The sequence below is a fragment of the Anomaloglossus baeobatrachus genome, chromosome 1 (assembly GCF_048569485.1).
Source record: "Anomaloglossus baeobatrachus isolate aAnoBae1 chromosome 1, aAnoBae1.hap1, whole genome shotgun sequence".
In the NCBI taxonomy this organism is placed as follows: domain Eukaryota; kingdom Metazoa; phylum Chordata; class Amphibia; order Anura; family Aromobatidae; genus Anomaloglossus; species Anomaloglossus baeobatrachus.
The window spans coordinates 165,886,449-165,907,502 of record NC_134353.1 but is presented as its reverse complement, the minus strand read 5'-3'; the positions used below and the strand labels follow the sequence as shown (position 1 = coordinate 165,907,502).

The 21,054-nt window shown below is 45.1% G+C and overlaps 1 protein-coding gene across 1 annotated transcript in view; it reads left to right on the top strand.

Annotated features, from left to right (window-relative positions):
- SPCS3 (signal peptidase complex subunit 3) overlaps positions 1–10,793 on the top strand; it is a 30,263-nt gene extending 19,470 nt beyond the window's left edge. The window contains exons 4-5 of the mRNA XM_075347185.1: positions 3,922–4,037; positions 10,186–10,793. Of these exons, the coding sequence (XP_075203300.1) occupies positions 3,922–4,037; positions 10,186–10,318 (249 nt within the window). The 3' untranslated portion in view covers positions 10,319–10,793. The remainder of the gene's footprint in view (positions 1–3,921; positions 4,038–10,185) is intronic.
- The last annotated feature ends 10,261 nt before the right edge of the window (positions 10,794–21,054 follow it).

The window sequence follows — 21,054 nt, the reverse complement described above, 5'->3', positions numbered from 1 at the left end:
GTAACGGTCTCGTCTCTTAGGAGAGTTTCCGAGCTAGCAACGCTCTCATACAAACTCCCTTCCTGGTCCTTCACCAGGACAGGGTAGTTCTGCGTCCGGTTCCGGAATTTCTCCCTAAGGGGGTATCCCATTTTCATATCAATCAGGATATCACCTCACCTTCTTTGTGTCCTCGTCCAGTCCATCAATTTCAGAAAGATTTGCATCTGTTGGTTCTGGTGAGAGCACTCAGGTTCTACTTCCCGCATGGCGCTCCTGCGCCACCCGGATGCACTCTTTGTCCTTGTCGCTGGTCGGCGTAAACAGTCGCAAGCTTCCAGATCCACCCTTGCTCGGGGGCTCGAGGAACCAATTCTTGAAACCTACAGTTCTACTGGGCTTCTGGTTCTCTCAAGGCCGAAGGCCCATTCTACCAGAGCCGTGGGTGCATCCTGGGCATTACGGCACCAGGCTACGGCTCAGCAGGTGTGTCAGGCACCCACCTGGTCGAGTCTACTTACTTTTACCAAGCATTATCAGATGCATACCTACGCTTCGGCAGACGCCAGCCTAGGTAGATAAGTCATTCAGGCGGCGGTTGGCCACCTGTAGGAGAGGGCCGTTTGACGGCCCTATCATGAGGTATTCTTTTACCCACCCAGGGATTGCTTTTGGACATCCCAATTGTCTGGGTCTCCCAATGGAGCGACAAAGAAGAAGGGAATTTTGTTTACTTACCGTAAATTCCTTTTCTTCTAGCTCCAATTGGGAGACCCAGCACCCGCCCTGTTTTCTCGGGGTTTTTTCTGTTTTTTCGGGTACACATGTTGTTCATGTGGTATGGTTCAGTTCTCCGATGTTTCCTCGGATTGAATTGGTCTTTAAACCAGTTATTGGCTTTCCTCCTTCTTGCTTTGGCACTAAAACTGGTGAGCCAGTGATCCCACTGGGGGTGTATAGCCAGAAGGGGAGGGGCCTTACACTTTTAAGTGTAATACTTTGTGTGGCCTCCAGAGGCAATAGCTATACACCCAATTGTCTGGGTCTCCCAATTGGAGCTAGAAGAAAAGGAATTTACGGTAAGTAAACAAAATTCCCTTCTTTGTGACGTAGCAGCGATGTTGCTAGTGATGTTGCTGTGTGTGACATCCAGCAACAATCTGGCCCCTGCTGTGAGGTCGTTGGTTGTTGCTGAATGTCCTGGGCCATTTTTTAGTTGTTGCTCTCCCGCTGTGTGTGACAGCAACAGAGCAACAACTAAATGTGCAGGCAGCAGGAGCCAGCTTCTGCGGACGCTGGTAACCAATGTAAACATCGGGTAACCAAGAAGCCCTTACCTTGGTTACCCGATATTTACCTTCATTACCAGCGTCCGCAGCTCTCAGCTGTCAGTGCCGGCTCCTGCTCTGTGCACATGTAGCTGCAGTACACATCTGGTAATTAACCCCATGTGTACTGTAGCTAGGAGAGCAGGGATCCAGCGCTAAGCGGTGTGCGCTGGTAACCAAGGTAAATATCGGGTTGGTTACCCGATATTTACCTTAGTTACCAAGCGCAGCATCGCTTCCACGCGGCGCTGCTGGCTGGGGGCTGGTCACTGGTTGCTGGTGAGCTCACCAGCAACCCGTGTAGCGATGCTCCAGCGATCCCTGCCAGGTCAGGTTGCTGGTGGGATCGCTGGAGCATCTGACTGTGTGACATCTCACCAGCGACCTCCTAGCAACTTACCAGCGATCCCTATCAGGTTGGATCGTTGTTGGGATCGCTGGTAAGTTGTTTAGTGTGACTGGGCCTTAAGACCCTGGACTCCACTGATAAGCTGTAGTGATGGCTGGTTACCTAGGCAACAAGTAGTACACATAATTAAAAATCCTTTTTGAAAAAAGGTAAATTGAAAACTTGTCTTTACGACCACTATCAAGTTTACATAATAAGTTGAGAGAATGCCTTCCTATGTGTGTCCTAGTAGATATTATCTATCGATCTGAAGTGCTTAGTAGTGGCCCCTACAAAGTGTACGGAGCTTTCCTGGTCACTGTGTACACTCTACATTCTGCCGGTGCCGACCCATCGGACATTGATGATCCTTCAAACATAAATGATAAAATAGAAAACTGCAGAATAGTTAGGTCCTCGGTCGACTACTGTCCTTCCTGTTCTGCCGTTAAAGCATTATCAAAGTAACTGGGTGACATGGCTGCAACAGAGAAGACGCTGATGCTCACTTTTTTTGTCCTCATTTTGATATCTGAAGGAACCTTAGAAAACAGACAGCCTTGCTTCTTTAAAATTACTTAAGGGTTTTGCTATAATACAAAAATGTAATGACTCTTAGGCTATGTGCGCACGCTGCTTTTTTTTTTTTTTTGGCGCTGCCTTTTTGTGCGTTTTTGGCCGCTAAAAACGCACAAACGCATAACGCACCCATGGCAAAAACGCAAAAAAAATGCATCGGTAAAAACACATACATTTTTATTGCGTTTTGGTGCGTTTTTGGCTGCGTTTTTCTGCGTTTTTCCAATGCATTGCATGGAAGCTCAAAAACGCCGCTTAAAAAAAAGTTGTGTGCGGACAGCAAAAATGAAAACTCATACTGAGGAAGCAAAGTCATGCAGTTTTGAGCCCAAAAATGCACCCAAAAAACGGGCAAAAACGCCGCAAAAAACGCATTGGGCACACATAGCCTTATGGTTCCTAAGAGATTTTTTTTTTTTTTTTTTCCCATTTATATTTGGATTAATAAGAAATAATGCAACGTACTACAAAGTGGAGTCTAAACTATTAATATGAGCCGTGACACTGTAAAAGTAAAGTTTTGACTGCTGAGGCATGATGGTAAACACTACCTTGTCATTAAATGGGGTTTTCTGGTCTAAAATGAAAGGTCTGCAATCAGTGTGCTGTTCTGTGTGACCGCAGACTTGTGAATCCTCCCAGAGTGCACACTGTACACTGTGAGGATTCTCCGATGTTAGAGTTGGTAATGGCATCCAAGTATGTGATATGTGATGGCATACTCCGTGGCTAGAACCAGACTGGTGGGTGAGGTGCAGCTTCTCTCACTTGTGTTAAGTGAGGCCCGGCTGTGACACCGGAGAATCCCCGCAGTGTAGTGTGCTCGCTGGGAGGACTCACAAGTCTGCAGTCAGAGAGTGACTGTAGAGCTTTCATTCTAGACCAGACAGTCACTCTAAGGCGGGCTTTGCACGTTGCGACATCGCAAGCCGATGCTGTGATGTCGCACGCGATAGTCCCCGCCCCTGTCGCAGGTACGATATCTTGTGATAGCTGGTGTAGCGATAATGATCGCTACGCCAGCTTCACATGCACTCACCTGCCCTGCGACAGTCGCTCTGGCCGGCGACCCGCCTCCTTCCTAAGGGGGCGGGTCGTGCGGCGTCACAGCGACGTCACACGGCAGGCGGCCAATGGCGGCGGAGGGGCGAAGATGAGCAGGATGTAAACATCCCGCCCACCTCCTTCCTTCCGTATAGCCTCTGGCGGCAGGTAAGGAGATGTTCCTGCGGCTTCACACACAGCGATGTATGCTGCCGCAGGAACGAGGAACTACATTGTACCTGTCGCGGCACCGGCAATATGGAAATATCGGAGCCTGCACCGATGATACGATAACGACACTTTTGCGCTCGTTCATCGTATCATCTAGGATTTACACACTACGATATTGCCTGTGACGCCGGATGTGCGTCCCTTTCGATTTGACCCCACCGACATCGCACCTGCGATGTCGTAGTGTGCAAAGCCGCCCTAAGGGTTAATAATGTATTTTGGCAGCACGTATGTGCCCCTATATAGGTGTATAACATTTTTGTGTATTTTGTACAGCGCTCGTAACTCCCTGAGTAAGCTCTGCATATCAGGCTTGTAATGTGGTAGAATCTGACACGTTACCCTTTGTGTGTCTTCTTGTCTTCACTTTAGGCTTTGAACCAGGTTGTGCTATGGGACAAGATCATCCTCCGGGGGGACAACCCCAAGTTGTCTTTAAAGGAGATGAAATCCAAGTATTTCTTCTTTGACGATGGAAACGGCCTGAAGTAAGCATCTGGAAGAAATATATTGTTTTTATTAAAAAGTGCTCTCTTCAAGAAGCGAGTGCAAGAGATAAAATTTATAAGGTGAAGCCTGACACAGAAAGCTGATGTCTGTTTACTCCTTGGCGCCAGAATGGCTTGTGATTGATTTGTGGTGACAGAAGGGAGGGTTCTGCAGAGGATCACCATGTCAGCCGTACTTCAAAGCCTGATATCATTGTAGTGCAGCTTACTATAATGACCAGCTCCATTCTACTTGTTAAAATGTGAGCCTCATAATCGGGGTAAAGACATTAAAATGTCCTTCATATTGTCCCAGCTTGTCGGAGGCAGAAGCAGGGTCCCTTCTTGTTTATAATGATGGTGGGTTGATTAAAGATCCCGTTCTATGTTCTGTAGGGATTAGAATAAGGGAATTGTAAAGGGGGTTATCGCCTCTTGTCACCTGGGTAATACTGCACAGCGCTTGCAGAATTGAGTACCATTACTTATTATTATTATTATCAATTTATTATTACAGTGCCATCTATTCCATGGCGCTTTACATGTGAAAAGGGGTATACATAGTATGGAAAAGTACAATAATCATAAACAATACAAGTTACACAGGTACTGTAGGATGGAGTTCCCTGCCCGCGAGGGCTCACAGTTTACAGGGGATGGGTGAGGATACAGTAGGTGAGGCTAGAGATGATCGTGCAGTGCTATAGTGGACTGAGGGTTATGGCAGGTTGTAGGCTTGTCGGAAGAGGTGGGTCTTTCAGGTTCCTTTTGAAGCTTGTCAGGATGGGCGAGAGTCTGATATGCTGTGGTAGAGCATTCCAGAGTATGGGGGAGGCACGGGAGAAATCTTGTATGAGATTGTGGGAAGAGGAGATGAGAGGGGAGTAGAAAAGGAGATCTTGTGAGGATTGAAGGTTACGTGCAGGTAAGTACTGGGAGATTCGGTCACAGATGTATTTAGGAGACAGGTTGTGGATGGCTTTATAGGTCATAGTTAAGGTTTTGAACTGGAGTCGTTGGGCGATGGGAAACCAGTTAATTGAGTGGCAGAGAGGAAAGGTCTGGGACTAGCGGGGGGAACAGGTGGATTAGTCAGGCGGCATAGTGTAGGGGTGCAAGACTATTAGAAGGGAGGCCAGAGAGCAGGAGGTTGCAATAATCCAGGCGGGAGATAAGGGCATGCACTAGGGTTTTTTGAGCTTCTTGGGAAAGGAATGTAGTAAAATTTTTGGGAAACCCCCTCACCCTCAGCTACAGTTTTTTTTTTTTTTTTGTTTTTTTTTTTTTTTTTTTTTTTTTTTTAAAACAACCAATTTTGCTTTCCTCGACATCCCTGGATCCAGCACTGAGTCTTTGCTCTAGCTTCCAGTGACTGTAGCACTGACGTCATGTTGATAGTGCTGCAGCCAATAACTGCTGCTGCTGAGGTCACTGGCTGCAGCATCATCAACATGCCATGAGTTGTGTAGTAAGACACACAATGCGATACAATAGAGATTTTACGGTGTATGTAAACCCCTTCGGCAACTTTCTATTTTTAAATACCGATTTGTTTAATTTATAATTATTGTTTTGCAACTGAGTTTGCCTTCTATTGCGCCTGTGTGGTTCACTGTCTATTGCTCGTTGCGGAATGAGTTAAATGAGGATCAGTCAGTGAGTTCAGTGGAGAGTTTAGAGCTCTTTTTAAATTCAAACGGCTCAACATCATCTGTCAGGAGGCCACAGAACGGCTGACCTTTATGTACAGGTTTATCACCAGGTTTTTGCCAATTTATCTGAGAGGAGCATAATGTAGGGGCAGAAACCCTGATTCCACTAATGTCTTATGACTGGGCTTCTTGCTGCAGTTTTCATTAAAAACACAGTTTTAGCAGCAGGAGATTATCACTAGAGGACTGGTAAACCTAACGCCATGTAGTGCTCCAAACTAATGAACTCTGTCTAACCCCATAATCAGGGCCTCTGTCCCTCCCTACACCATGCTGCTTTTAGATGAGGTGGCAGAAACCAGCAGCTTTTTCAGCTCTGCTGCATTACTAAATCTAAAAACTTTGTGTCAGAACCTCTGCACACAATGATCTAAGTGATGCATCGTTTAATAAGGGTCTCTTTGCTTATTTGCTTACATCATGGTCCTCTCAGATGCGGTAGCAAAAATCTGCTGTCAGATTCCCTTTAACCCCTTCATCCCCAGCCAGTGTCTCGTTATGCGATAAGTCTGGAATACTTCAACGGATCCCTGTGATATTAAAATTGTTTTTGTTTTTTTTTTATTTTTATTTGTGACACGCAAGTTATGATAGTGATAAATGTAGGACAATATATATTTTTTGCGTTTGTGAAAATATCGTAAATTTGGCAAAAATTGTTTAATTTTGCGCTTTACAAAATTTGGAGTTTCTGAGTACACTGATATCCCATAAGTGGTGGAAATCTACTGTTTGGGCACACGGCAGGGCTTGGAAGAGAATGAGCGCCAACTGACTTTTGGAACACTAAGTCTGAAATTGTTGAATTCACCTGGGGGGTGTAATGAGCATTTTTAACGCTCGGGCGATTCACAGAATTGTATAACATTGGGTTGAGTAAATGAAAATTGCCATTTTTTTCCCCACTAAAATGTTGCTGTGGCCTTAAGTTTTTAATCTTCATAGAGGTAATGGGAGAAAGCTAACCATACAATTTGTTACACAATTTCTCCCAAGTACGTCAATACCCCATATGTGGTTGAAAAAAAAAGTTTGAGGCACAATGCCAAGCTCTGAAGGGAAAGAGTGCCATATTCTAGTGCTGATTTTGCTGTTGTGGTTTGTGGGTGTCATGTCATTTTGGGATATTACACCCCTCTAGTAATTTATCTACAGGTGTACTGGTGATTTTGATTCCATGGGTGTTTTCCAGAAACGAGCAGCAATAATGTTGCTGAATGAAAATTGCAAATGTGCCATTGCCATTTTCTGGAGACCTGCACCCAGTATATTACATGTGCTGTCCTCACTATAGAAATGCCAAACATGTGGGCGCTAAATTATTGAGCAGTGTAGGTGCCCCTCAGGGAACGGTGCTAGCGCCCTTTCTATTCACACTGTATACATCAGACTTTCAGTATAAATCTGATTTTTGCCACCTTCAAAAATTCTCGGATGACTCCGTGGTTGTTGGATGTATTCAGGGGGATGAGGAATATAGAAGGGTGGTGTCGAATTTTGTGGATTGGTGCCATGCTAACTATCTACAACTAAATGTTAAGAAAACTAAGGAGTTGGTGGTCAACTATAGCAGGAGAAAGATGGAATGTTTACCGATCACTATTGCTGGTCAGGAGGTGGAGCAGGTGGAGAGTTACAAATATTTGGGGGTCCACCTGGATAGCAAACTGGACTGGAGATGCCACTCAGAGATGGCCTACAAGAAGGGGATGAGCAGATTGTATTTCCTAAGGAAACTGAGGTCTTTTAATGTGTGCAGCAAAATGTTAGAAATGTTCTACCAGTCTGTAGTGGCGAGTACCATCTTTTTTGCACTCATATGCTGGGGTAGTAGTGTGCGGGTCTCTGATGCTAATAAGCTGAATAAGCTTATCAAGAAGGCAGGCTCCGCTGTTGGCTGCAATCTGGACTCTTGGGAGGAGGTAGTGGAGAGAAGAACTCTGAAAAAGTGTATGGCGATTATGAATAATAATGCACATCCATTATATGAGCTATTCATGAGACAGAAGAGCACCTTCAGTAACCGGCTAATCCTTCTGAGGTGTAAGAAGGAAAAATATAGGAAATCATTTGTGCCAACTGCTATGGGAATGTACAACAATCACGTTAGTGTTAAATCTTCAAGGTGAATGTCTATTTTATTTTTTCTACTTTCAGTTCACCCGCTGTGTATGTCCTAATCTAATGTATAATGTTCTTCTGTCAACTCTACTGCCTTGTCAATTATGTAATTCATGTTATGATTTAAGTTGTGCTGCTGTGATACACTTTATTGATCCCGTGGGAAATTATGGTATCGTATCGTAAATGTGGCTTAAGCACATTGTGTGACTGAGAAAGGAGGAGGGCATTTTCATTTTTTTGGGGAGGTGGGGGGGGGGGGGCGGGGAGGAGCATATCTTTTTCCAGAGCCATATCGCTTTTTCGGAGCCATATCGCTTTTCCAGAGCCTTTGTCCTACCAGTAACATGGAAGCCCACTATGTTTACGTTACCGGATGACGGAACTGAGTTGTGACTTGCTTTTTTTTTTTTTTTTTGTGGGTTAAGTTGAATGCTTTTTGGTGGTTGCTTGGTGTGCAGAACATTATGGGTAAGTTCACATTTATCCTGTGCTCTATGCTGAGCACTTATATCATTAAACCTGTTAGTTTTGCACTGACAAGTGTCTTAGGGGTACTTTGCACACTACGACATCGCAGGTGCGATGTCGGTGGGGTCAAATTGAAAGTGACGCACATGCGGCGTCGCTGTCAACATCGGAGTATATGAATCCTTTTTACACCGATTAACGAGCACAAAAGCGTCGAAATCGTATAATCGGTGTAGTGTCGGTCATTTCCATAATTTCAGAAGGACCGATGTTACGATGTTGTTCCTCGTTCCTGCGGCAGCACACATCGCTGTGTGTGAAGCCGCAGGAGCGAGGAACATCGCCTTACCTGCGTCCCGGCTGCAATGAGGAAGGAAGGAGGTGGGCGGGATGTTTACGTCCTGCTCATCTCCGCCCCTCTGCTTCTATTGGCTGCCTGCCGTGTGACGTCGCTGTGACGCCGCACGACCCGCCCTCTTAGGAAGGAGGCGGTTCGCCGGCCAGAGCGACGTCGCAGGGCAGGTAAGTCCATGTGAAGCTACCGTAGCGATAATTTTCGCTATGGCAGCTATCACAAGATATCGCAGCTGCGACGGGGGCGGGGACTATAGCGCTCGGCATCGCTACCATCAGCTTGCAATGTCGTAGTGTGCAAAGTACCCCTTAGACCCTGCTCCTTTCTGTAGCTGGATAACATGGAGGTTGTTGTGACAATCTCAGGTTGTCACGGCAATGATCGGGCCCCTGTGATCATGTTGTGGGGGTCGTGATCATGTGGGAGAGAGAGCACACTCCCTCTCCTAGCCCCTGATGACTTAATTTAGGGGGTTAAACAGGCAGGTGTGATGTGCGGACAGTCTCTGGCTATAACTTACGCCGAGCTCCCGGTGGCGATTGCGTGTGCAGATTTGCCGTGAAATGGCGGGGTAGCTCAAGAAATTGCAATTTTTTGCCAAAAATCTCAAAATTTTTATAAGTACATTTTGGAATTTTTAGTGCTGAAGTGCACATTTAGTGCTGGCTTTTGTTTTTTCTACATATATATCACTGCCTACTTCTATTCCCCACCCTCTGGAACTAATCAAATATATAAAGCTGTGTGTGTGTGTGTATGTACGCTACAGGAAACCGCACCGTCGCATTTACAATCACGAAATTTTGCACAGACGCCTCATGTTACCCAGGGAACGTCGTAGACTGTTTAACAGGAAAATTTAACCCCGCGCTTTAGTTACTCTCCAAAGACACAGACAGGGAAAGAGACAGACAGGGAAAGAGACAGACAGGGAAAGAGACAGACAGGGAAAGAGACAGACAGGGAAAGAGACAGACAGGGAAAGAGACAGACAGGGAAAGAGACAGACAGGGAAAGAGACAGACAGGGAAAGAGACAGACAGGGAAAGAGACAGACAGGGAAAGAGACAGACAGGGAAAGAGACAGACAGGGAAAGAGACAGACAGGGAAAGAGACAGACGCACAGCAACACACAGAGAATGGGAGAGAGACAGACAGGGAAAGAGACAGACGCACAGCAACACACAGAGAATGGGAGAGAGACAGACAGGGAAAGAGACAGACGCACAGCGACACACAGAGAATGGGAGAGAGACAGTTACTATCTCGGGCAACGCCCTGGTACTACAGCTAGTTTTATATAAAGAAGCCATAAATTCTTGCTCCTTGTACAGATTTTTGATATTGAATCGGTTTAGTGCTAATATTTTCTGGTGTTTTGAGTAATCACTTGTGCTCTTTCAGTATCTGCATTTAGGGATATGTTGTTTTGCTTTTTATGACTCCACTTTGCATTCGTACTAAATATATTGTGTTTTCCATTTCCAGGGGTAACAGGAATATCACGCTCACGCTGTCTTGGAACGTGGTCCCTAACGCCGGCATCTTGCCTCTGGTCACAGGATCGGGCCACATTTCTATTCCATTCCCTGAAAACTACAAAACCCCAATGAGCTATTAAATTATTGCAATCTTTCCTACATTGAATTTTTTTTATATGCCCATACTTTCCTGTACATCTTGAAAATAATCCTGCCTAATTTTCCTAAAAAGAAAAGAAAAGAAGTGTTTTATTTACAAAAACCAAACCCCCTACAGTTGGCAATAAAGCATTTGTTTGGAAATGTGTTGGCCATGCAGCGAGAGCGCCCCTGTAAATACCAATAAAAAGCCACAATTTTTATTTTTTTATTTTGAGCAGGTCTTGCTCTTCCCGGAGGCAGGGAAGAGACGGTTACATCCATCTGATCGAAGCAATGCAACATTTATGTCTTGTCGTTTCTTTTCATTTTGTTTAATAATGGCTGAGCCTGTTATTAACGGAATAAATGTGATGAATGTATATTGTTTTATATCAGGAGATTAATTTGGAAGAAAATACAATGTCAGCAGTCCAGACACTGTTTTCAAATAAAACTATCCAACATGGTGTACAAGTTATTAGCAGATGTGTTTTATTAAAAGAATGTGGAAAAACGTTTGTTAAATCTATTAAATTACTGTTCATTTAATACAAAAATATTGTAAAATCTGGTTTTCAGAATATGTTTAGGAATACGGTTTATAGAAATGCTTCCGTGGTGTCTGAGGCCGTTCATGGCACCCGAGCCTGAAGTGGAGCGGAGTGAAGTGGCCAGTGTATTGTATGGGGCCGTTCTGTTTAGCTCAATTCACTGTTTACATCCATCCGCTAACAGAAAAAATAATGGCTAATCGCCCACCTGACAATGATGACCTATCCTTTGGGTATCCATTAGAGTTGAGCGAGTACCTAACTATTCGTATTCGCTATACTCATAACGAGTACTGTCTGATACACACGTATTCATTCCAAATAGCATGTGCAATACAAGTTAATGGGGAATACAATGTAATGAGTTATGCTGCTTTTACACATCTGTTTTTTGCCGTCAGGCACAATGCGGTGTAAAAACTGATGCAATGGATCAAGCGAAAAAAAAAAAAAAACTGGATGAGTTACATCAGTTTTTTTCCATCAGTTCCTTCAGTCTTTGGACGGATCTGTTGTGCTACTGAGCATGCTCGGTAGCAAAAAACGGAATCTGTCCCTGTAATGCGTTGTATGCCGTATTACGACGGATCCGGCGCCCAAAATCTTTCATTGTACATGATGGATCTGGCGCAGTCCATTTTTTGCCGCTGCCAAAAAACGTTGCATGCTGCGTCCTTTACAACAGCTGTACACAAATTTTGCTGCTTCCGGCGCACGACAGATGCAACGCAAGGGCATCAGGCACAATCTGGCACTAATACAATTCAATGAGGAAAAAAACGCATCCGGTGCCTGATCCGTTTTATCCGAAATTCGCTGGATTGTGCCTGACTGCAAAAACCGGATGTGTGAAAGCAGCCCAACCCGAATTCCACATTATTCGCCACTTGCACGAATAGTGCAGCATTCAGATTACTCGTTACGTTGAGAGTATTCCACATTGACTTGCATTGCACACACTATTTGGAATGAATACGCGAGTATTAAACAGTACTTGTTATAACGAGTACAAATAGTTACGTACTCACTCAACTTTAGTATCCATGTCTTAAGCATGGAAAACCCCTTTGCGTACATACATGGCCCAACATGCAACCTGTAATCAAATGTCATACTCATTAATTGTGATATGATGCCGCATTACACAGCACCGCATAATACAGATCTGGAGGATTGACTGATGATGTAATGGTGGATTCCTGCTAGTCTTGGCACATGTTTGATTTCACCGTGCTCAGTCATTGGTACATACTCATAGTGGATTTAGATGGGGATTACAAAGGGTACAGCAGAAGTCCACATGGGTATATGGATCTGCATGCAATGACCAAAGGTTTCCCTCTGAGCCTTCCTGGAGCCATGTACATTTAGACTTGTTTTTTTTTTTTCTCCTTCCCATTTCTTGATCTTATGTGAATTAAACCTCATTCAGACGTCCAATATTTTCTCATATGAAAAGTAGGGACTGATTTCAGTGAGTTCTATCAGATTTTTAGCAGTATTTTTTCAGCTTTAACCATCAGTAATTTTCTTGTGTAAAAAATAAGCAAATTGGAATAGCTTTATCTTACAGTGTGCTGTCCGTGATTCTCACAAGCTTGCAATATGTTTAAAACAGATGTTATGATGGTGTCTGTGCTGAATCCATCTTTGTTACACACCCACTGAAATGTGTTGGTGCGTCTCATTTGAATAACTGGATACTAGTGCATGCTGCAAATCTTGGTTTGTGTAGGTTTTTTAACCCAAAGAGAGGCATTAGTTTGCTGGGGACCCAACAAAAAAAAAGGTCGCTTTGCTGTTGGGCTCACATAAAACTGGCCATTTTTGTGTGCTAAGTATCTCCAATCTTTACATGGTTACAAGAAGTCACGTGCTCATACCCTACATTGGTTCATGTGTGATCTGTTTTCCCATACAGATAATACTTGGACAACAAATGCATTTGTGTGAACATACCCCAGAAGTTATGTTTTTTTTTTTAAATAGTTGCTCAGATCAAAACTACACATATCTCCATAGTGAAGGAAAAGGGTTAACAGCTCACCTGTCATCCACTGCTATATCCACCAGTTGGGTGCTCAGAGTCCCCCGGTCAGTCCACGCCGGTATAATGCAGGAGGAAAAAAAGGGGGAAGGTATGGACTCAGCACAATTTCCTTAAAAAATATCTTAAAAAGTCAGCCAAAACGCATGCACAAGGATATCGTACAGGGAAAAACTTTTTCCCTGTGCGATATCCTTGTGCTTGCGTTTTGGCTGACTTTTTAAGAAGATTATTAATAAAGGACTTAAGATATTTTTAAGGAAATTGTGCCGAGTCCATACCTTTCCCCTTTTTTTTTTTTTTTTTTACATATCTCCATAGTCTGCGACAACACATGGGCTCGTGAACAACACGATAGACTACAATAGGTCATAGTTTTATCAGGGAACACATGGACGCCCGAATGAGGTCTTGATGTTCACTATGGTTCCAATAATATAGTAGCACTACACAAGCTGTGACTTACACGCAGCAAAGTTTTCACCTTCCTCTCCAGTGATCAGAGGGCGTCTATATATCTGGTTCAACTTTTCTTTTTTATTTGTCTGTTCAGGGAAAACAAAGATATTAACTATGTACCTAATAGCGAAGTGTTTCTTTGGGAATATACGGGTGTGCGCAGTATGGCCACTAGATGTCAGTGTTTACATGAATGTGTTTAGGGGATAAGTATCTACTACTACTATAACCTGATAACAGAATGTAGCATTGAAGAATGCAGCAAAATTATATTTTCATCAGTCTCTTAATACCTTTCAAAAATGCTGTCTGATTTATAAATATCGACCATGGCAGGACAGTGCTGTGGCTGACATCTAGTGGGTGGAAAAAGTGAATTACCATTTCTATTTATGTACATTTTTCCCCTCACCCATGAGAGCACAACGTGAGAGAGGGATCCGCCCTGCGAGGACAGAAAACCATTCTGAATAAAAGGGCGGTACCTCTCCTCTTCATCAGTTGGTTTCCTGTCGTTGATGGGAGACCTTGTTCTGAAATACGGCAGTGGAAGAAAGAAGCGGCTGTCTTAAGCTCTTGTGGGACTCGTCAGCAGGAATTCTGAAGCTGGCTATTGCCTAATACCTGCACAGCCCGTACTTTTGTGATCTGGCTGAGAAATTTTGTAGATTGGCTGAAGGATAAACTCCTGGAGAGAGAGTCCTTTCTAACGTACTACTGCTGCAAAGAGCTGCGACTTTTCTTACCGAGTCAGCTGCTGCTGCTATCAGACTGGGAGCCCGTTCGGCAGGATTGTCTACTCTGGCCGGAATGGCATTGTGGTTGAGGGGCTGTCCAGTAGACCTGCACACTAAGACATTATGTTCAAGGCCTTGTGACGGTCAGCTCCTTTTTGGTAAAGAGCTGGGATATGTGTTGAGGACTGCATCCGATTCCAAGAAGTCCTCCCGAGGTTATGCCTTTTTTTTTCCCCCCCAGCAGAGCAGTTACTCAAGGTGTCAGAATTGTCCCTGGGGGCAATCCGCCTTCCCAACATGTCTGAGACGAGCTGTGTCCCTGCGGGGCACTATGATATCCTGCTTCCCGGTGGGGCCAGATCCACTCCAGGGCAAATCTTGCCTGCCCAAAAGGCATTAGGAGGATATTAGAAGGGGACGTCATTCTCTCCTTGACGGTCAAGGCTTCCCTGCTTGTTGGACGTCCATAGGCAACCTGTCTGTGGGGATTCCTGGCTACCACAGCATTGGAAGGTGGTCACTACCAATGCCAGCCAGTCCAGCTGGGGAAGCCCACCTCCATGAGCAGATATCCTGGTGCTGGTGGTCAGCACAAGACGCAGCACAGTCCTCTAACCTCCGGGAGCTGTGGACAGTGGAATGAGCAATGAAATCCCCCCTCCAGGGTCGGCATGTTTAGTAATATCGGACAATCAGTCTCCTACATAAACCACCAAGGGGGGACACGATCCCCATCCCTCATTCAGGCATCTTACAGTCTTTCACTGGGCGGAACAGAATCCCCCTCGGTTCTACTTAACAGGTTTTTTTTTTTCTAATTCCATGGCAGATTACCTCAGTCGCCATCAACTGCGATTAGGGGACTGATCCCTGAATCCACGGATCTTTCAACAGATAGTGGCTCTGTGGGGAATGCTGCGGATAGCCCTATTTTCCTCCAGGCTAAACAGGCAGATTGACCAATTCTGTTCCATGAACCCGGCAGACCAGCCCTTTGCAGTGGTTGCACTTCAGGTTCCATGGACCTTCAGACTAGCTTCTGCCCTTCCCCCTGTTGTCCTGCTATCGACTGTTATTCAAAAGATCGGGGAGGATTGGGCAAAGGTCCTTCTCATCGACCCTTCTGGCCCAAGGAGCCAAGCTTCTCTCTCCTGAGGACAATGTCGGTCACGGATCCTTGGGTTCTACCGCGCAGTCCAGGCCTGTTGGTGCAGGACCCTGTATTCCACGCATGGGAGATGGGGTTCCATTTAACAGCTTATAGCTGAAGAGTTTGCTGCTGATACGCAAAGGGTTCTCCTCTGAACTAGTCTCTTCATGGCTGGATTGCCATAAACCAGCTAACACTAAAATTATGGGAGAGTATGGCAAAAGTTCCCTTTGTTACAATTAGTCCCTTGGGTTGGAGGTTCCTATTCCACACAAATTAAAATTCTTGTAGAGGAATTGCCCTAAGGTTACCAGTGAACACTCTGAGGGTTCCTGTTCTACTTTAGGAACCTTATGCATTGGTACCCTGGCAGCAAACCGGTGGGTTAAAAGCTTGTGATGGGACTGCACCAATAGTCTTGCCTGAAGTTTCACTTTGGGATATCAATTAGTTTAGATGCCCTCACGGGTCCTCCCCTTGAACCTATTGCCGAACTCTCCCTGAAGTTGCTAACATTACATACGATTTTGCTAGTGGCCTTGACGTTCGCACGCAGGGTATGTGATTACAAACCTTATTGGTAGTACAGCCCTACACTCGGGTATTCGATGATAGGCCGGATCAGGTGTTCATAGGACTCTATCTCCCTAGGGCCACCTTTCGGTTCCATTACACGCAGGAGATAGTTCTTCCCTCTTTTTGTAGTCACCCTGCAAATACAGGGGTGAACACTTTTCACACGTTAGTTGTTCGTAGGACCCTACTTTTATGCATCTCAGTGACACATAGTGTGAGGAAAACAGTCCTTATTCATAGCCTTCATGGTAGTAGGAAAACTCTGGGGGTATCAAACAGCACTTTCTCTAGGTGGATTAGGGAGGCCGTTGCTTTAGCCTACTCATCTAGTGGGGCTGCCATCCCTGAGGGCATGTGGGCCCATTCCACCAGTGCAGTATTGACCTCCGGGGCTGAGAAGACGCAGGTATCTATTGCCCGGTTTTGTAGGACTGCTACCTGGTCCTCACAATCTACTGTTTTCCGTCACTATCGGTTGGATCTATCCTCCTCGGCTGACCTCTCGTTTTGTAGAAGGGTGATTGAGAGAGTGGTCCCTCCCTAATACGTTATTCTCTGAAAATCTCTCATGTGGTGCTGTCATAGGTGAGGGAAAAACACCGAGGTTACTTACCCGTAGCCGGTTTTCCAGAACCCATACCAGCACCCATATAATCCCTCCCTTCTCACCCTTGGTGTGCACTATTCTGGGTGTGCATGTGTGTGTTATAGTTGGTGATGGAGCTAAGTTCTAACGATTGATGTTAGAGGTCACATCAAACAGCAGGTGTATGCAACCCCTCCACCAACATTGCAGAACCTACGACGACGTATCACAGATGCTTGTGCAAACGTGTCACCTACCATATTGCACAACGTGCAGCAAGATACAGTATGCGGTCCAGAGTTCAGATGTGCATTGCAGCTGACAGTGGCCGCTTTGAGCATCAAAGTTAAATGAGCACCATATGCGTGACCAACATTTAATGTTTTGGGGGGTCATGGGTTTCATATCATGACATTTCTGTATGCAAGGTGTCGATTCGTATTGAATTGATGATGCCCTACAATTTTTTAATTCACTTTTTTTCTCTATCTCATTCCGTTTTTGAGATAAAAATGCTAACTCCGTTGTTTTCCACCAGGTGGCGCTATAGGTGGTTTCATTGCATAGCGCATGGCTACTTTACTATACCTAGACACCACTTCTATTCCTATAGCTGCCGCCGTTCTCAAGTTAATGGCGGTGGATAGGATATGGGTGGACACACCTGTGTAATATACTGCTCAAAAAAAATAAAGGGAACACAAAAATACAAAATCCTTGTTTAAGTGTTTTCTTTATTTTTTTGAGCAGTATATATATATATATATGTATATATATATATATATATATATATATATATATATATATATACAGTTTATACACACACACATACAGTTGAAACCACAAGTTTACATACACTATCTAAAAAGACACATCTGCATGTTTTTCTCACTATCTAACCTGAAATCAGAACAAACCTTTCCTGTTTTAGGTCAATTAGGAACCAAAATTATTTATATTTGCCAAATGCCAGAAAAATTAGAGAGAATGTTTTAAGGCATTTTTTATTACTTTCTGCAAAGTCAAAAGTTTACATACATTTCATTAGTATTTGGTACCATTGCCCTTAAACTACAGTATATGACTTGGGTCAAACAGTTTGGATCTCTTTCCACAAGCTTCTCATAATAGTTGGTAGGAATTTGGGCCCATTCCTCCTGACAGATTTAGTGTAACTGAGCCATGTTTGTAGGTCGCCTTACTCGCACCTGCCTTTTCAGCTTTAACCATAAATTTTCAATGGGATTCAGATCAGGACTTTGTGATGGCCACTCCAAAACATTGACTTTGTTATCCTTAAGCCACTATGGAGCCAGTTTGGCAGTATGCTTCGGGTCATTGTCCACTTGGAAGACCTATTTCCACCCAAGCTTTAAGTTCCTGACTGATATTTTGAGATGGAATTGAAATAAAGAATTTTTACAGTGACAAGCAAATGGATAACAATGTATTGAACTTTTGAACTTTAGGCTCCATATCTCGCCATATTCTACATCATTGAGCATGAAACTACCTTCATTTTATAGACAATCATCTTGACTGTTTTATACATAAATTTGACTCTCAACTATTTAGCATTTGATTAGTTATGTAGATTCTTGTCATGTCACTGCATTGTTACTGTTTTGCTCCTTGTGTTTGAAAATGTTTTTCTTCCTTTTATACTACAACTTACAACCTGTTCTCACATTCCCTAATAGCTCAGTGTGTTATTAGGTTGATTCCCAAGAGGATCGAGAAACTGCCATGAAGAAGATTTCCCAAGAAAAGCGGAACAGCATTTTCCAGCTCATGGCCAAGAAAATTGTCAAATTGCATCATGTGAGTGCCGTGACAGCCGGAAGAATATAGTCCGTCCATCCATTAAAAAGCCAAGAGGTGAACGTCTAGGAAAAATATCAGAGTCAATAAGTTGGCTGATCACAAGGACTATAGGTTCTGGTGCAACAAACACAGCAGTGGAGGTGGCTCATATGCTTGATTATAGAGATCAAAGACGTTCATGTACATTACGCAAGTCTGGAATGGTAGCTCGAAAAAATGTAAAGAAGCCTCAATATTCAATATTATCATAAGAAGCGTTAGTTTCAGTTTGTAAAGAAGTACGAAAAGTGGACAATTGAAGATTGGAAACAGGTGATTTGTAGCAATGAGCTGAAAGTTAATAGACTAGGATATGAATAGGCTCTGATGGGTGCAGCTGGGTCTGGAAGAAAATAAGGGAAAGGGGCTAATGGATTGAGAAATTGAAGGACCTGTCAACATCAGTGGAGGAAGTCTGATGATACTGTATGTTGCGGTTTCACAGCCAAAGGTGTTGGATACTTGACCAGGATTGATGGTGGTCTATATGCTGAGTTATATGTTAATATCCTACAAGATAAGTTACTTTGTACACTCGAATACTATGGGTATGAAAAGGACGATATAGCGTTCCAGCAGGACAATATCCTGAGGCATACGTCAAGATTGGTGGAAAAATGACTCAATGTCAATGATGTAGAGATGCTGAATTGGCCTCAAGTCCTCAACCCAATTAAACACTTGTGGATAAAGTTAAAGAAAAATCTGTATATGTCGCGGGCGGAGGAGGGGACGCTACGCTCACCCACTGCTCGGGTCCGGCTGCTCTGCTGCTGCTGCTCGGTGGTGGCTCGAGCGGTGGGCCGGATCCCGGGAACTCGAGCGGCGTTCCTCGCCCGTGAGTGAAAGGGGGTGGTTTGGGTTTAGGGATATTGTCCGTGATCCCACCCACGGTTGTGGTGAGATTGGTGACACCACCGCTGCTCTGGACGGGGATCCCGGGAGCGATGACAGGGAGCAGCTTGGATGTTGGTTCTCCCCTCCGTGGTTAGGGGGGTTGGTTGTCCCGGGGCCCGGTGAGGGGTAGGGATATATGGCAGGCGGGTTACGGGGCCTGGTGAGGTGCAGGGTCGCGGGGGCAGCACTGTGCCGCACGGCACGGTGGTACTCACTCAGCCAATGATCAATGCAAAGTCTCCGGTAAAACAAACGGCTGGATGGACGGGTCCCACAGACGGCTGCGGTGTTTTTCCCCTGACCCCAGGTTGGTAGTGTAAGTCCTTTCCTTCACCTTCGTGTACGCTCTTCCTGCGCTCCGGTTTCCAGCTGGCTCCCCGGTTCGGTACCGGTGGGCCACCGCCCAACCCTGGCTACCTACGGTTCCACCAAGACTGTCTTCCCAGCTCCTGCAGACGGCCACTACCATCTACCCCACTGGCTACACGAGGGACCTAGGCTCCAACCTAGGCCCCAGTCTGCGTCTGCCTCTCTGCAGACCTCCTCTCTCTTCCTCTGCCTTGACTTGTCTGAACTTGTTTCCTGCCTCAGGCTGGCTAAACTCCTCGGTGGGCGTGCCTATCTGCCCAACTCCGCCCACCTGGTGTGTCTGTCTGAACCCGAGGAAGAAATCAGGTGTCACTGGGGATGACTGCTGTGAACTGCTGGGGGTGGGGGTGTGTGTGTGTGTGTTGTTACCTGTGGCGCCTGGCTTGTCCACCCAAGTGATATGTACAGAGGAAAAGAAGGGGAGACCCTGGTCACCTGTTCCCGAGATCAAATCCGGACCGTGCACAGAAAAAGAGGCAGGCAGACCTCAGCAGCAGCATAGGTAAGGTATAAATCCAGCAATCAGGTCCAAAAATTGATTAAAATAAATTTGTGCTTTATTTCATGTTCGTTAAAATAATTCCATCAAGAATTCATAGGGAAATGCAAGTGAGAGGACGCGTTTCGAACATAATGGTTCTTGGTCTGTCTCTAGATTCATATAAGTCTATGGGGACCAGGAACCGGAGATTAAAAGCGTTTGTGAAAGGGATTTGGGGGTAGGAGCGCGTGCAGTGTACCCATCCCAGGCTGTGTAATGGCAGCAAACTCCTTCCAGGTCATACTTTTCCCTTCCGGAGCCGACAATTCAATATTCATTGTTTTGCCCGCCCACCGGCGCGTGTAATTAGTTGCAGCTAGATGCCCCCCCACCCTGAGTCTCAGCGTGTCAGCTGACTGCAACCAATAACAGGCAGCAGGACGGCCGGTGGGCGATGAAAGCAGTGCGGGTCAGTATTGTGAACGTGCATGTCTTTCAGAAACACATGCACATTCCTGTCAGAAGTGTGCGGCTGTGCCGCTGATGCGCTGTCAGACTCGTACAAGTCTGACATGACATCAGCCGGCCCAGCCTGCGCTCTCTGAACATGAGCGCGCATGTACACAGAAACACATGCATGCTCCTGTCAGAAGTGTGCGGTTGTGCCGGTGATGCGGCTTTTTATTTTATTGTTAATACAATAAAGAATTTTTTAAAAAAAAAATGACGTTTGGTCCCCCCCCTAATTTTCATCCCCAGCCAAGACAAAGCCAGCTGGTGGCTGGTAGTTTTAGCCCGCAGCCGCCTGGTATTGCCACATCTATTAGATGTGACAATCCCGGTGCAATACCGGCTCTTCTCGATTGCCCTGGAGCGGTGGCAATCAGGGTAATAAGGGGTAATAGCAGCACACAGCTTCTACTAAATCCTAGGTTAGTGATGACACAGGCGTCTATGAGATACCTGCATCACAATAACCTGTAAATGACAGTAAATAAACACACAGAGAAAAATCCTTT